Raw genomic sequence first — 18,361 nt, 5'->3', positions numbered from 1 at the left:
CATTGATAAGCAATCATCCATTCTACAACAAAAATTAGGCCCTCTGTGGAATAGAGATTACATTGATGGACAAGATCACAACTTTCAAAAGGTTCTTTGCAACATTACTCTTACTGATCTGGAAGACCCCTCCTCCCCAGTGAAAATGCATTGAAAGTGAGGCATTCTGGTATTTATGCTGAGCATTTCCAATCTATTAATAAGAATCATAGAATCATTTGCAAGAACTAATCGGGCAGAAAGAATTGCCACATTTCTGTACAAAAAGTGAGTAAATTTTACCACAAGGAATTCATTAGTATCTTTAGGATGCATGATTTCCTAACCAATTAAACCCTGTTGACTGGGCTGTCAGGTTTCCATCACCCTGTAAACATCTCCAAGTCCGTTACAGGAATAGAATTTTAAGCAATTTTCAGTACCTGGATTTGTACGGGTAGTTATTAATATTGGCAGAACATATTCCAAAAATTAGACAATTTGTCCAGCTACACTAAAAATGGAATCTGTACAGTTTCAGGCATCTGCATGAATTTATAACATTGCAATTTCCTCAATATTTATCAACTCTGTTATGATTTTCCTTCTTACTAGTTAACCACCTAACATTTTCACTGCCTATATTCATAATGAACAATTTCCCAAAGTTAGTTTTATTAATTCCCTTCATAATCTTGAAAATGTAATTAGATCCCTAAAAGTCTCTTCTTTTCCAAGAAAAAAAATAATTTGCATTACAGAAGAATAAGAGAACCATGTCACAACTTACTCACCCTTTCCTTCACAATTTAAACACTTAACACCTGGAGCTATCTTTATTATTCATCTTTGAACTTTCTAACGGGCAATAATATCTTCCTTGTGATTAAGGGCCAGATTTAAATGCTTTATTCCAGATGGGATTTGAAGACAAGTACCCAAGAATCCTACATCAGTCTAAATCTGGTTGCATTGTTCCACATTATTTACTGTTCCTCCTATTTCTATGAATTTTATAATGGTATGTCAATAAATTTATCAAATGCAATTTGTGTTCAATTGCTCTACTTGCATTGACCACAATTCACAAACAGGATTATACACAGAACATGTACAGCTCTGAACAGTGCTACCCCCAGATTCACATACATGGAGAAGTTCCACAAACCTTCTCTCTGTTCTAGGTTCCATTCCACTTCCCTTTACGTTTCATGCCATTTGATAAATCAACACACCATGACAGAAAAGGATAATAACATTATGTTCAGCATTGACCGAAGAAGACAAGGAGAAACAAGAATAGGTGGTAGAAAAAGAAACCAGTTAAATTGCAGCAAGTAATGAGCATGCTTTAGATACACAAAAAAGATTCCTGCAATACAATTGCTTACTGTGTTATTAAGAATCTAAAATAGAAAACATTCCTATTCAGAAAATGTAATATTTATTGCTTTAAAGTCTTTAAAGCTAGGGATATCAGTAGACCAGAGCAGAGATTCAGAGAGACAAGCAAAGTAATTTCATTAAAGTTAATTTCTTCTCAAAATTTATGTTTGACTGCTAGCTATGATGAGCCTCCATTAGGATATAGGAATATTTTAATTATACCCAGAAAGTTGCACAATGATGTAAAATACAAAGAGAAAGTAACTTCCAATTGTACAATGGTGGTTACACAAAAAAAAAATCAACACAATAAATTACTAACAATTAGACATAACTTTAGTTCAAGGTACCTATTTATTTGATAAAACTAACTATATTTTGATGAAAGGCTCTTGCTAGACTTTACAACAATTAAATACGTAAAAGTTAGGCAGCTCAGTTACCCACATTAATATATTAACTTTCACTCCGAACATAATGCTCTTCTTAATCCTATTTGTAACTGATGCAGCTTTTGAGACTCGTTACTTTTGTCTTATCCATTCTATTATAGACAACAATTTTTAAATGTTAGGATTTTTGCATTTTATGAAATTAAACTGTTTATTCTCTTTTCTAGGTTTATTACTAAAAACTTATTCCAAAAATTCACTTCATTAAAAAAAATCTGGCATATTGAGATTCATAAAAGGCTCTTTAATAACAGTAGCATCTGTCTCTTCTGCAATTGTGACTGTCATGCAGTTAAACCTCTTTATAAATTTCTCAGTTCTATTTTGAGCTTCTTTCAGAATACTTTGTTTGCAAGCCTTTGAAAGTTCTGCTCATCACCTCTGTGCTCTAGTATGAACAAGGATGACAACTGACAGCTTCACAGCACTGACAGGGCAGACCAACAGCCCAACTTCCCTATTCTCAATCCAATTAGACCTCTAATCCTCTAGATGAAAGGCCCAACAACACACATTTCACATGACAAGGACAGGTATTGATTATTTGTCACTACAGTTAACACCGCCCCTGTCGAGGCCATTCTGACAGAAGCAAACCTCTCAAATTAGACAGCATTTTAGCTGCCCCAGAGGCCAAATGGCAAAACAAGTGAAGGCTAATAAAAGGTGTAAAAATGAACAAATCATAACATTATGACAGGTTGATTGTTCCCAGCAGTTCAGACAGTGTACTCTGCGAGATTAGTAACAGGACTTGCTCCTCCCCCTTTTCCTATAGTGATGTTCCAACTTTGACTGAATGAAAGGCCAGAACAATTAAGGCATTTGACCAGCAAAGAGAAGCCTGCATAGCAACTATCAAGGGACACAATGTCAATAGTAGGCTGCATTTGTCAATAGAAGCCTACATGACAGGCATATGTCTCTACTATTATCCGTACAAGGTGCTCTCTGCCATCTCAAGTTTTGTTTCCTTCCATAGCTCAAGATCACACTTTATTGTCCTGGGTTTTAAATCAGTAAAGAACACACAAAATTCCAAATCAAATTAATATCTTCAAAGTGTTCATTATATTTGAAGTTGGCACACTGTTCAATAAAATAGGTAGCAGATTCTGATAAAGATGAAACATAAACAATGATGTTCTCTGGGGTGGGGAAGACAACCAGCTTTTTACTAAATTGCAGGCAGTAATACAATTACAACCTGTAACAAAATTATATTAGTGTGAGATGCTTGACAGCCCAATTTGTAATATCAAATTTTCCTAAAACAAATATCAATCGTATGTAAATGGCATAAAGCATTTCCAAAAGCACCTTACATGTTTTACAAAATATTTTAACACGTACACCACACGCCAACAATTCAGACTTTTAAGAAACAAGTGTACCTTTGCAAAATGTGATGCCAAGTGGCTGCTGTGCAGCAAACTCAAGAGCAAATGAATATTCATTTTCCATTATTTTCTTACTATGTGTGGAAACCTTCACTCTAAATTGGAGCAGATAACAAGCTGATTCTTTAATGCAGTACAGGAGGAGTATTGCCTTGCTCGCCATCCTGTGTTTTGGTCAAGCTGAGGCCTATCTGCTATTTGGTGCAAAATATTACATAGTCTGATTCATTAGAAGCACAGATAGTTATCCCAACGGCCTGGCCAAAAATAATTCGTTCAACAAAAACAAACAATTTTCTGTATGTCAATTGGCCACTGCATTTGTCCACAGTGGCTGCATTTCAAAATGAATGAATTGATTGTGAAAATCTTTGGGGTATACGTTGTACATGCATTTTTTTTAACTTTCACACATAGACCTTGCTGTTGGTTTCAAAATCCTGAAGAGCAGTATATGTGATATACTTGCAGACAATCAAACAATTTCTTAGGAATACTACAATGTAGAAACTAATTAGCATAGGGCCAAGCAGATTAGGGAAATAAATGTGTGGTTCAAGAGTGTTATGGGTTGAAGGGTTTCTGATTCATGGGGCACTAGCATCTATACTCGGGCAAGATTGAGCTATTCCACTGAGATGGGCTAAACTTGAACCAGGCTGGAACCAGTGTCCTGGCCATTTGTATAGATAGGGAACTGAGAAAGGTTGGTGGGAGGGTTCAGGTGAAGGGAGACTCAGAAAACCAAAGAGAAAGTATGAGGCATAGGAGCAGTATAGCAATTGAGGTAAAGAGAACCAAAGTGGGACAGGAAGGGGATGAGAGTTAAAAAATTACATCAACGAATAAAGTCATTGCAAGAAGTGGAAGTTAAAAGAAAAAATAAAATGTATTTATCTCACTGCCAGAAGACATCTGCAATAAGATAGATGAACTAGTGGCACAAATAGAGATAAATGATTCAGATCCAATCACCATTTCAAGGACATGGCTATAAGTTGATCCAGGTTGGGAAATAAATATTCTAGGATATACAATATTTTGGAAAGACAGATAAAATGACAAAGGAGGAGGGGTAGCCCTGATAGCAAAAGATGACATAAGGACTTTAGAGAGAAGGGATTTGGCATCAGAAGATCATGAAGTAGAATCAGTGTGGGTAGAAATTAGAAATAGTTAGAGTCTAAAAACATGGGTGGGCGTAGTTTATATGTCCCTGAACAGTAGTTATACAGTAGGACAGATAAACTTTGGAAGACAGTATGATAAAACATACTAGACAATGACTTAAGCTTTACCTGTCAAAAAGATTGATCAAACAGTGAAAAAAGTGAATAGTAACAGTAACACAATGTGGAATTTACTACTGAGTTGACTGTTACATATAGTGCTTTCCCTTTTCTTATTGTCATGGAAGTCATCTGTCTGATCTATCATAGTCAGATAGCTTTCAGATGAGGAAGGGGGTCATCAACGGTGCTATCAAGCAGCACCTACTCATCAATAACCTGCTCAGTGATGCCCACTTTGGGTTTCGCCAGGGTCACTCAGCTCCTGACCTCATTTCAGCCTTGGTTCAAACATGGACAAAAGAGCTGAGTTCCAGAGGTGAAGTGAGAGTGACAGCCCTTGACATCAAGATCGAGTGTGGCATCAAGGAGCCTTTGTGAAACTGGAATCAATGGGTATCGGGGGCAAGCACTCTGCTGGTTGGAGTCATACTTGGTACACAGGAAGATGGTTGTGGTTATGGTCAGTCATCTCAGCTCCAGGATATCTCTGCAGGAGTCCCCCAGGGTAGTGCCCTGGGCCCAACAATCTTCAGCTGCTTTATCAATGACCTTCTCGCCATCATAAGATCAGGAGTGGGGGTGTTCGCCGATAATTGCACAATGTTCAGCACCATTTGCGACTCCTCAGATACTGAAGCAGTATATGTTCAAATGCAATAAGGTCTAGCCAATATCCAGCTTGGGCTGACAAGTGGCAAGGAACATTCGCGCCACACAATTGCCAGGCAATGACCATCACCAATAAAAGACACACAAACTACCGCCCCATGACATTCAATAGTGTAACCATCACTGAATCCCCCACTGTCAACATCCTTGGGGTTACCATGAACCAGAAACTCAACTGGACTCACCACATAAACCCAGTGGCTACAACAGCAGGTCAGAGGCTAGGAATACTGCGGCAAGTAACTCACTCCTGACTCCCCAAAGCCTATCCACCATTTACAAGGCACAAGTCAGGAGTGTGATGGAATACTCCCCACTTGCCTGGATGGGTGCAGCTCCAACAACACTCAAGAAGCTTGACACCATTCAGGACAAAACAGCTCGCTTGATTGGCACCACATCTGCAAACATTCAATCCCTCCACCACCGACGCTCAGTAGCAGCAGTGTGTACTATCCACAAGATGCACTGCAGCAATTCACCAAAGATCCTTAGACAGCACCTTCCAAACCCACGATCACTTCCATTTAGAAGGACAAGAGCAGCAAATAAATGGGAAGACCACTGCCTGCAAGTTCCTCTCCAAGCCACTCACCATCCTGACTTGGAAATATATTGCCGTTCCTTCGCAGTCGCGAGGTCAAAATCCTGGAATTCCCTCCCTAACAGCATTGTGGGTCAACCCACAGAATATGTACTCAAGGGCGACTAGGGATGGGCAATAAATGCTGGTCAGCCAGCGACACCCATATCCCATGAATGAAAAAAAATACAATGTGATTAAACCAGGGTGGAAAGTACTTCCCAGAAAAGAGGGAAAAAAAAAAATCAAAAATTTAAATAACTGTCTGTTGAGTTCTAGAAAAAAAAACTGCAAATCAAACACATACTGTGAATTTCAATTGAATAGCTTGGCTCCTCCTGAAACAAAATGACAAGATTTTTGAACATTTGTTTCTGGATATATCTGGAACAGCTTTCTGTCATTGACATTATTTCGAATTTATCTGTTTTTGTTTGCCTCCTCCAGAAAATCAACATGGTTTCAGTGGAGTAAAGAATGCATACACTGTGATCGATAAGTTGTTACAGTTGTGTGGAGCAGGTTAGATGGACTAGAACGAATTTAATTGTGTCATTGTATGGTCAGATGCAGTGATAGATTTGATGAAGATAAACAGCATGGTAATCGGAACCAAAGTATTCATTTTTGTGATATAGATATCTGAATAATGCTCACCTTTTGTGCTGCGAGATGTAAAGCAGTCCTCTGGCTACGGTCAGCTTTGTTAACATTAACTCCAGCCTTAATGAGTGTCTCAGCACAATCTAATCTGTCAGCAAGCACACAATACATCAGTGGAGTCCGGCCAAACGGATCCTTGGCATCCTTTAAATTTGGATTTGCTGAAATTAAAAGAAAACAAAGTTCAATTTATTTTAAATGTTGGCTCAAACAATTTAATTATTTCATTGGACACAGATGATTGAAACTGATTGTCACAACCTAAGAAAATTAAGCATTAAGAAATGTTTGGAGATTATAACAAAGGTGACTTTAATCTTTATATAATCTAGAACTGTCAAACTGGCAAAGGCAAGCCGCAAGATAAGAATGTAAAATGCTTTTGTGACAGTTTGCTAGAACAATACATTATGAAACCAACTAGGGATAAAGCTATTTTAGATAGAGTATCATGTACTGAGGTAGGTTTAATTAGTAATTTCATACAAGACATCCTTCAGGAAAATGTGTTCATCATACAGTTGAATTCCATATTAAGTTTTGAGAGAAACATATTCTAGTGCCAAACAAGAATCTTAAAGTTAAACAAAGGAAATTACATAGTTATGAGCAGAGAGCTGGGAGTCAATAATTGTAGTATACTTGGATTTCCAAAAGGCATTCAATAAGATGCCACACAAATGGTTAATATGCAAGGCAATGGTTCACTGAGTTGAGGATAGTATATTAACATGGATGTAGGACTGGATAACGGTCAGGAAAGAGTATGGGATAAATGGGCATTTTCAAATTCCTTGTAAAAATGTACCCAAGTCCTTCTGAACATCAACATTTAGAAATCTTAACCATTTAAAAAACTATTCGATTTTTCTATTCTTACGACGAAAGTGAATAAGTTCACATTGGGGAGGAAGACATTGTGATGTATCTTTTTTTAAATCTAGCATTTTTGATCATTATTTCTATGAGCCCTACTGTAACCCCTGTGCCAAAATGAATCTAGTGAGAGTTTTAACAACACCAGGTTAAAGTCCAACAGGTTTATTTGGTAGCAAATGCCATTAGCTTTCGGAGCGCTGCTCCTTCGTCAGATGGCGCTCCATCTGACGAAGGAGCAGCGCTCCGAAAGCTAATGGCATTTGCTACCAAATAAACCTGTTGGACTTTAACCTGGTGTTGTTAAAACACTTACTGTGTTTACCCCAGTCCAACGCCGGCATCTCCACACCAAAATGAATCTGACATAAATACTGTACTATTACCTGAATTTCAATTCACTGTTGGCTCAGTAACTACAATACTCCATACATAATTGTTAGAATTCACCTTGTTGGCAATGTGTGTAATTAATAAGATTTAAGCTATCAAATTGGCTGTGCATAAGCTTAGCGATGGAAAGTCTTAATTTGTATGCACTATTGGGTAGATTGGTGAATTTTGGAGGTTTGATGTTAAGAAGGTCTTAAAGCTGGCAGCTCTAAGTGCCCAATACTGTGACATAGCTTTAAGAAAGAATGCATGGAGTGAACTGGAGTTAGAACTCCGACACATTTTTCACTCCAGCAAGCCTAGCTTAGCAGTAAATAGAAACCAAAGCTACATTGCTGACTGGCAAGAAATGGTCTGAGGATTAGATGTTCTTAGGATTATCTGGTTAAGAGATACATGTAAACATTAGATTATTGTGGGGAAGCCAGAAGCTCTCTTTCCATTAGTCAAAAGTTGCAAATATTGGGTGAGAAGTTGTTATTTGCACACATATTTGGGTTAAATTGTGATGTATCTTTTTTTAATCTAACATTTTTGATCATTATTTCTATGAGCCCTACTGTGGCACGGTAGCACAGTGGTTAGCACTGCTGCTTCACAGCTCCAGGGACCTGGGTTCGATTCCCGGCTTGGGTCACTATCTGTGTGGAGTTTGCACATTCTCCTCGTGTCTGTGTGGGTTTCCTCCGGGTGCTCCGGTTTCCTCCCACAGTCCAAAGATGTGCGGGTTAGGTTGATTGGCCATACTAAAAATTGCCCTTAGTGTCCTGAGATGTGTAGGTTGGAGGGATTAGTGGGTAAGTATGTAGGGATATGGGGGTAGGGCCTGGGTGGGATTGTGGTCGGTGCAGACTTGATGGGCCGAATGGCCTCTTTCTGTACTGTCAGGTTTCTATGATTTCTATGATAAATGTTGCAAGGCTATAAAAATAGGGCTGTCTCAGTGAACACTTCACATTTGCCAAGAGATAGCATTTGTCACAGGACACTTTGGGAGACATTGTCACGAGCAGGCACTTGCTAGGAAGTTAGGCATAGAATATTGCAAGTTATCAGGTATTTGTCACAGGTTGAAGGGTTGCTATAATGAACCAAATATCAGGCTTAGTTAGTGGTTAAAGTAATTGTCAGGGGGCTGAGAGTTGCTGTCCTCCAGTTTTGGTTCTGTGAGAAAAGTCTTGGCTTGGGAGAATCAGTAATAAAGTGCAGTCTTAGTCATTACATAGTGTTTGTTGGAAAGCTGTTTCTACTCGAGAGTGAGACAGACTTACCTCAGTTACAATAGGGTTATTGACAGAAAAAAATGGAATTTGTAGAAAAAAATGGAAATTTTGTTGACACTAGTTGTTTTGTACATGTTGAGACTATTTTAGAATAAACGTTAGTGTTCATTTCCATGAATTGCATGCAATATTATTGATATCAAAAAAAAAGACCACTATATTCCACACAACATTGTGAAACTGTGGCAGTAATTGGGCTAAAAAGATCTTGACTGATAAAAATGAAGTTCTACAGAAACAATAGCAAATAACGTATGTACTGTGGATAGCAATTCATCTTCTATTCGGTATGATTGCTTGATTTTGAAAAAAGATTTTTTTACCATTTTCCCACCAAATCACACAATGCTCCAGTTGATATTTGATAATTAACCTATTGCACTTCAGTTTTGTCATTATACACAGTAAATAGCTTCACTACAGATGCGTCGTTCTTAAAATGTCAATCAAGTAATAAATAGAGGGTTAAAGCTTTAATACTCGTCAGCAACCAAATGCTGAGATAATTGGGACTAATAATTTCTGGTTTCCACTTGTCTCAAACAGAAAGCAAACAATCGAAATGCATTTTTTTCATGAAATAAACTGCAAAAGTCATGATCTGATAATTTGTTGCACTGCTAAGCAATTACTTTGTCCGTATTGAAAAAGTTTTACAGCAAAACATGTGTCTACTCAAATAGCAATCAGATTTAATGTGTACCAATATTAATTATAAGATCAATGATAGACTTCGAAGTGTTAATTTATGAGTGTGAATATTCCCATGATAATCTCATTATGAAAAGAAGTGATCAGTAATGTTTTATCATTTCATCTGTACAAACTCATTAACACACACGTAACAGACTGCTCAGAATCACCAACTTATTTGAATGAAATTTTTGCCTTTCTAAAAGAAAAAGGCCCCATTTCATAAATGAAACACACACAAAGGTAGATACTGTTCAGAAGGATGTTTCCATCAAATGAGATGCGGATGGAGAGCCAGAGTGGTGCAGCACAATACTTCAACTTCAAATGCTGTGCCACAATAAAAGTTGGCACCAAAACAACTTCTCACAGATAGTATCCCATGCGCAAGTATAGCAATACAAGAAGTGACAGATACGTTAGATATTTTCCAACTATTTTTTGGGGTGGGGACTGTGGGAAGGGGAGGGGGGCGGGGGGTGGGGGGAGGGGGGCAGAATAACAAAAAATACCTTGTGCTCCAAGCAATTACAGACAATAATCAGTAGAAATCAGAGTGAAAATCATTGATAAGCTCTCTGAAACATAATGGCTCAGATTTCATGGGCATGGGTAAAGCTGACCTCAAAGATCTTAAAGGAAATCATTATTTTAAAATCTATGTTTTGTATCATAATGAAAAAAATTGATCTTGAACAGATATAAAATTTTGTTTTCAGAGTCAGAGAGGTTGTTCATCAGTAATTTGGAACTTAGTTTGCTGTTAAAAACCAAGTTAAAACCCACTGAGCAAGGAATAACTTCAAGGGTTTTTACAGTGAGACTGATAGCTTAAAAGTGGAAAGTTCATGTCAATTCAAATGATTTGGAAGATTGCCATCTAAGGGGGTTTTGACAGCACACCCTTTGAAAGAGAAGGGAATCACAGACAATAACTTCCGGATTTCCTCATTTAACTGTGTACATGTGAATAGCAGAAGTTGATGTCAACTTCAGGCAGTGAAAGATGACAGTTTCACCATCATTAAAACCATGAAATCTAGTGTGAAACAGAGTGCTGGAAAAACTCAGTCAGACTGGCAACATCTGTGGACAGAGAAACAGAGCTAACCCATTTAGAGTTCAAGAATACATTTAAGAGGTTTCCAATCATAACAGGGTGCATTAAATCCAGCCCATTATCTTTGTACCGTGCCACAAACCTCATTCCTTATTTATAAACTCCATCCCTCTTCCTGGATACTGTCTGAGGCTACAATCATAGTCTCATATTTGACCCCAAGATGAACTTTTGATCACGTAGCCACACCACGGTTAAGCCGGTCTATTTCCACCTTTGTAACATTGTGCAACAACATCTGTGTCTCAGTCTATCTACTGCTGAAATCTTCATTCATGCATTGCTGCCTCTAGACTTTACTATACCAACGAACGTTTGGTCAACCTCCCACATTCTACCGTCCATAAACTTGAGGTCATCCAAACCTCTGTTTTCCGTGCCCTAACTCACACCAAGTCCTGTTCACCCATAACCCCATTCCTAGAATGTATTTCTAGGAAGAGAAGTAGTGAAGTTAAATTTGAATGGTACTTTGCTGAGGCTGCACTCAGAGTACTGTGCACAGCTTTGGTCAATACTACGAAAAGGACATAGAATCAGAGAAAATGCAAAAGGAAGTTTACATAAATGGCACCAGACCTGCGACATTACATGTCTGTGGAAAGACTGAAAAATGTTGGGACTTTTTTCTTTGAAAGGGAAAGACTTGGAGGTGATCTGATGGAGGATTTCATAACTATGAATGTGTGGAAAGGGTGGACGTAGAGAGAATTTTTCCACTTATGGGAGAATCCAAAACGGAGGGCCATAAATACAAAATGGTTGTTAATAAAGCCAAAAGGGAAATTAAGATATATTTCTTTTCTCAGGAAGTTAGATGGATAACCTCTCACCCCAGGATATGCTTGAATACATGCTTTCAAAAGGAAACTACCCAAGTACATGCAAGACAAGGGAATACAAAGAAATTCTGAAAGCCTGAGATGAGCAAGATGGAATGGAAGGGAAGGAATTTCATGCAAAGTATAAACACAGGCACAGACTATTTAGCTGAATTAGCTGTTTCTGTGCTGTATAATTTTATGTAAACACTGATGGGGAGAAAAAAATAAAATGGTTTCCATGGGTATTAAATTTTCTAGAGCGAATGTCTGCTCAGCGATCATCTTCGCTGAGCTGAAAGCCACCAAGCAGCAAGATTCTGTAATTATAGTGCAACCATAGACAATCCTCATTAATGTGGATATAGGAGAATATGAGGAGAAAATTGATACATAAAAAGTGACAAAAACACATCACTAGGCAATCAAGCAGTCAGTAAGTGTTTGCAGGCACCAAACTTTTTGTAAGACTGAAATGCTTTGTCCATTTGCAGTCCAAAGATGTGCAGGTTAGGTGGATTGGCTATGTTAAATTGCCCCTTAGTGACAGGGGGACTAGCTAGGGTAAATACATGGAATTATGGGGATAGGGCCCGAGTGGGATTGTGGTCGATGCAGACTCAATGGGCCGAATGGCCTCCTTCTGCACTGTAGAATTCTATGATTTAGACAAGTTGTTCATGGGATTGAGAGAAAGAAAGAGAGCAAAAGCCAACATACATTGTTACATTGAATAAGTGTTATGATAGCACTGTCACTTTTCCTGCTGCTCTGGTGCTAATATAACTCACTCAAGTCTTCAAAGATCTGACAGCCTACATTTTCAACCATCTAAACTTGTTTCTACATTATTTAAACATACAAGAATGGAGTGCATTTGTTCCTTTTTGGCCATGTGAATTAGAATTCTTCAGCCTTGTTTTGGCGCAGCAACAGGTAGAAAACCCAACGTGGAAAGAGTGGTACAAGGAAGTTTCAAGTTTTAAAAATGTACACCATGAGAACTATTTTTAATGATATAAAGGTCTCCGCAGGTAGGAGACCAGGAAAATGGAAAGAGACATCTGGATGACTTGCCAACACATTCTCCTTGCATTTCCTGGAGATGGTCTAGTATGTGGATTGGATGGCTGCTGCAAGGCAGTGGACAGCATATCTGCATATTTCAGACCCAGTTCGGGACCAATTAGAACACTCGCAGACATTTTGCTTCAGTAGAGCCTTCCCCCAACCAGGTGCTGTCAGCCTGTTTGGGGAGGCCTCCTGAGGTCCTCAGGGTGAGGGGATTGGGAGATGGGGGGGGGCGGGGGGGGGGGGGGGAAGGGTTCCATCCCTCAAAGAGGGTGCAGCTAGCAGCAAAGACCCTGCCCAAATGCAGTCCAAACGCTGGCCCCAGATGGTGGGGATGGGGTGGAAATGCTTGATTAAAATTTGAAGATGTTGACATGGGATAAGAAAATTTCATGTTAGTAGTGGAAAGACATACTATGATGATAGAATTTTAAATTTAACTGAGAAGAAACTAAATGGGCTAAAAAAAAAAGGCTTCTAGGGACACAGGTGAACAAACCAATAAAAGCAGCACAGGTCAGAAAAGCAATCAAATGCTAACTAAGCACCAGAATTTATTTCTAGGAATAGAAGTAGTGAAGTAAAGTTAAATTTGACCAAGAGCAAGAACAATTAATCTGCGTTTCCTGTTAAAAAGGTAAAGCAGTGATCAAAATCAAAGGGTTTAAAGTGATAAAATAATCTGATAGGATAGTTACAAAAAATATTTCCATATTTCCTGTCGTGGGGGAATCCTAAACAAAGTGTTATAACCTTCAAACTCAACCAACCATTCAGGAGTGAAATCAGGGTGTACTTTTCCCACACACTGTGCAATGGAAACCTGCACCTCTTGAATCCAAATGAAATGTTCAAGGCCAAAATGTTTGGATTTTCATTCGGTAAGGTTATCAAATGATATGGAGCAAAAAAAGGGTAAATGGGTTGAAGTACAGATCAGCCAGGTCCAATTTAATGTCAGAACAGGCCAGAAGTGTTTTCCTATGTTTCTTGGAAATTAATTTATTGGATGCGCTATATCAGTTCAATCTCGAGGTACAAGACAGAAAACTCTTCACACAGAAAGTTAAAACGCTGAGAAGTGTTCTTCACCCTGCAAACACAACTGAAACATACCAGTGGAATGACACCAATTAATCTTCAGGAATCACCATCACTAGCTAGAGAAAAGAGATACCTGGGCTGATTACAAGACTGTAATCCAAAGGAGGCAGTGGGATGATGCTTTAAGTCATAACAGCAAAGCTCAAACAGTAATCGTCACTATGTGGATTCTGATATTTGGCATTGTTTCCATTCTTATGCAACATAAATGTATAGTTCATAGTGTTTGGGGAAACAAAAGGATTTATTCAGTGTTAGAGCCAATATCAACTGGCAATATTTCACTTTCTTGTTCACAAGAAATTCTAACAATCTATGAAATTAGTACCAGAGAATTATCATGGGAAAAAAATCTGCACTTTATTACTTGCTAGTTATAAATCGAAATGTGGAGATTTACACTATACAAGAACTCAGAAACAGAGCTTTCTTTATAAGCTTTCAATGCATTGACTAACTAAGCAGTTTGATTACCAAAGGAGATTACTATTAAGTTCTGAGACCAAGTACTGGCAGATAAGCTTTCAGCTCTGAAGAGTCCTACGGACTGGAAAAGTTAACTCCGTTTCTCTCTCCACAGATGCTGCCAGGCCTGTAGAGTTTTTCCCGCATTTTCTTTAATTTAAGCTTTCCTTTGTGGAGTTCTTGAGCTCTGCTCAAATGTCCACTCGTCCTAGGTTATCTAGTCCTTCAAGGCTGTTCTACCATTCAATGAGAGAATGGCTGATCTACAACCAAACTACATACACCTCCCTTTGCCCATTAATCCCTTTGAACAACAAAATCATATCAGTCTTAGATTCAAAATTTAAAAGTGGACCCAGCATCAACTACAATTTGCAGAGGAATAATCCAATCTTCTACAAACCTTTGTTTCCTAATTCATACCCGAAACGTCTGGCTCTAATTTTTAGACTATGCCCTTAGTCCTGGACTTCCCTCTCCACCGCACACCTTCCCAACCAGTGAAAATAGTTTTCTATTCCTCCCAATACCTTGAAGGTCCGAATGCAGATCTGATACAGTATGCATTTAAGTTAATGTTTTAATCACTCTCCAGTTCTTAAAAATAGCATGTAGTATGTGTCCTGCAACAAATCATTGAATTGTCAGAAAACTGTCTGAGTACTTCATTCATAATTATACATAGGAAGTCCTTCTAGGTGCTCCTATGTGTTTAGTTCAAAACCACTTGCATAAATTTTTTAAAGTTTAGCTTAATAAATATTAAAATTTATAAGTCTTGCACATTTTCAGCTTTCAGCTGGTTTGAATATACAGGGTGAAAAAAAAAAGTGGAACTTAATTTATCCGCCTTCACTCATTGGGACTTTCTTGGCTATACAGGTTTTATTTAGGGATTGTTTATTAGAAGGACTTGTATTTTTTCAAATGCTGCTAAACATTTCTTATTTCAGCAAAACCTGAAAAGGTTAGAGGGTGAACATGTCCACAGACAGTCCACATAGGCAGCAAACAAACATATGCTGATCAGGAGCTGTAACACAGAATGAATGCCTAATGCTCCATTGCAACAAAGTTTTAAATCCAGTGTCTGGTTGTGGATATTCACTGCTCCTCCCAAATCTGGTCAAAAATTGATATAAAATCTGCCCATTGTCACACTTAACTTGTGGCACTCTTGCATCTCAGTCGGTTGCTTTGAATCCCACTTTGACCAGGATTTTATCAGCCCCAGCTCTCTGAAGCAGAGAGGCAGGAGGGTTGACAAAATGGTGGCATCAGGAAGAAAGCCCAATGCATTCCAGCCATCACAGGATATTCCCAAAAGTAGGAACAGCAGTGACATGGCCACCAACCAACTGAAGACGGTGGCTATAATGAATCTGATTAACTGGCCAATTGAGAGCCATTTTTACAACTCTGTCAGTGTTTTACCTGCATCAGGCTGATCCTCCACAACACGAGGAGTACACTGAGGCAACCTCCCAGCAGCAGAGGGCTCCATAGCCCACGGAAGGGCATACCAGTAGCAGTGGCCAATCTACCACCCAATACTGGAGGGGTTACCCCTTGGTCACAGGGCCTGCCCACCTAGCCTTTGCAGAGAAATAAAAGTTCCTACGTTTTGCAAGGGTGCCTCAAAATAGAGATGCACTTTCTTTCCCCTTGCAGCCTCAGCAGTAACCAGCTCTATCATTAGCGCTGCCAAGACTGCAGAGTCTAAAAGGCAAGCAGCTGTCCTTAACTTAACAACAGTACGGGGCAGCATGGTGGCACAGTAGTTATCTCTATTGCTTCACAGCATCAAGGACCCAGGTTTAATTCCAGCCTTGGATGACTGCCTGTGTGGAGTCTGCATGCTCTTCCCGTGTCTGTGTGGGTTTCCTCCGGGTTGTCTGGTTTCCTCCCACAGTCCAAAAATGTACAGGTTTATTGGCCATGCTCAGGGGATTAGTGGGGTAAATATGTGGGGTTACAGGAATAGGGCCTGGGTAAGATACTCCATTGGAAAGTTGGTGCAGACTTGATGGGCTGAATGGCCTCCTTCTGCACTGCAGGGATTCTACTTCTACAAGCAATCCCAGCAGGCGACTTCTGAATTGGCCGCTAAAAAAGCTCATGATATTGAGGTGAACAGCAACAAACTAAGCATTCCCCTCCCACACATCAGCATTTAGCTCTGTTCATCAACAGTTTTGCAAATAGTCTAAATTCCTATTTCAATTCAAACCCCTCTCACTTGAAGAGCAAACCTTCAGTAATGAACTGTGTCTTTCAGTTCTCCCCTCCAATTTTTGATCTAGTTATTTCTGGGATATTATTTTCATCTTCTATAGTGAAGACCGATGTAAAATACCTGTTCAATTTATCTGCCATGTCCTTCTTTCCTTTATTAACTCCCCACACTCGCTTTCTAAAGGACCAATGCTCGCCATACCCCTGCACCTTGTTTCTATGCAAATAATTATCCAATGCCCTCTTGAATGCCTCGATTAAACCTGCCTCACTGCACTTCCAACTAGTGCATTCCACACCTAAACCATTCATATGGTTACAATTTAGGGATAAGATTTACAAGGAAGTATATCTGTTCGAAACCTAGGAAGTGTGGTCATAGTGTTAAAGAGGACACAAAACATACTGGGCAGTATCAATCTCTGACAGAGATTATTCATTTGAAACACAACTGCCATAACTCCAATCACTATCTTCTTGTATCCAAAGCCCAAACTGTTTTACCATGATGGACCAATCTCCAAAATGGATGGCTGAATTAGATATTTGCATGGGGAAGGAAGTGTGACACTGGATAATTTCCCGAATTCCCTATCTATTGGAAGAGGAATTGCCCGAATGGCTGAGGTTTTCTGGGAGACATGATATATGGCATTGTTGAATTCTTTAATCACGCACTTCTATCCCCTGGGTGAGATTAACTTGAACTACAAAAATCCTAGTTTGAAAGCAACAGCCTGAAGATTCACTACAGACATTTGGGTGGATGGTGGCAATATAATTTAGAGGCTCGGGTGCAGATGATAAGATTAAAGTTAGAGTTTGTGTAGGGTTACCATTCCTAGAAAATATATTTTGGTAGCCTTTGTTTCACTTTTTGCTGTATTATTACTCAGGTTCTAAATTCCTTGTAACAAGAGATAGGATCGGAATGTCATGCTTTACAGAACAAAAGCCATTCTGTATTGCACCTCATGCTCACCTAATTCCTTTGCCAGTTCAAGCATAAACAGATTGAGTTTCCCATGACGCAAAACCTATGTCGTCATTTGTGCCATCAGTTACCTTGCCCCAGCTTATTAATTTATTCATAATTGCAGATTTATCAGTTTCACTAGAGGTCTGTTACTGGAGTCTACCATCTGGGACAAAGTAGTTGAGCCTTTTAAAAATATGGGCTGCTCAGTGACTCAACATGGATTTTTGAAAGGTAGGTCATGTCAGAACAATCTAGCTGAATTTTTTGAAGAGTTCACTAGAATGACGTACAAGCGGATACTTCTGGATGTTGCCAATATGGACTATCAGAATGCATTTGATAAGATTCTACAGAGATTATGAGTATAAAATAAGTGCATCATGAAACTGGAGGTAGCATATAATATAGGCTGGCAATTAGCTTAGGAGTACAAGACAAAATGTAGGAACTACGGGAGTGTACACAGATTGGCAGGATGTGACAAATGGTTCTCGTTCAGGGATATAGATTGGGGTAGCAATGTTTCACTATATAGATGACTTAAATGAAGGAAGAGAGAATTTTATATCCATGTTTTCAATGAGGAATTTTAAGTTGTGTAGCTAGAAGCAGAAATTAGCAAGGAGGGATAATCAGTTTAAATGAGTTAGCAGAATCTTGATAAATGGAAAATGGGGAAGTGCAAGTTCATAGGCTTAGGTTAGGTTGTTCAAGCACCATGCCTTAATGACTATTGTCCGGTGGCTCTGACATCCATCACTATGAAGTGCTTCGAAAGGCTAGTCATGGCACGAATCAATTCCAGCCTCCTGGACTGCCAGGATCCATTACAGTTTGCCTACCGCTGCAACAGGTCCACAGCAGACGCCATCTCCCTGGCCCTGCACTCAACCCTGG

General features: G+C 39.0%; 1 protein-coding gene across 5 annotated transcripts in view; it reads right to left on the bottom strand.

The window, feature by feature from the left end:
• invs (inversin) overlaps positions 1–18,361 on the bottom strand; it is a 241,063-nt gene that overhangs the window by 157,275 nt on the left and 65,427 nt on the right. For all 5 annotated transcript variants that reach the window (XM_078237213.1, XM_078237241.1, XM_078237206.1 and 2 more), the window contains exon 4: positions 6,419–6,585. In XM_078237213.1, the coding sequence (XP_078093339.1) occupies positions 6,419–6,585 (167 nt within the window). The remainder of the gene's footprint in view (positions 1–6,418; positions 6,586–18,361) is intronic.

This window comes from Mustelus asterias, chromosome 2 (genome assembly GCF_964213995.1).
Source record: "Mustelus asterias chromosome 2, sMusAst1.hap1.1, whole genome shotgun sequence".
Classification (NCBI taxonomy): domain Eukaryota; kingdom Metazoa; phylum Chordata; class Chondrichthyes; order Carcharhiniformes; family Triakidae; genus Mustelus; species Mustelus asterias.
The sequence above is the reverse complement of the archived record's forward strand: the minus strand, read 5'-3'. Positions and strand labels throughout refer to the sequence as shown.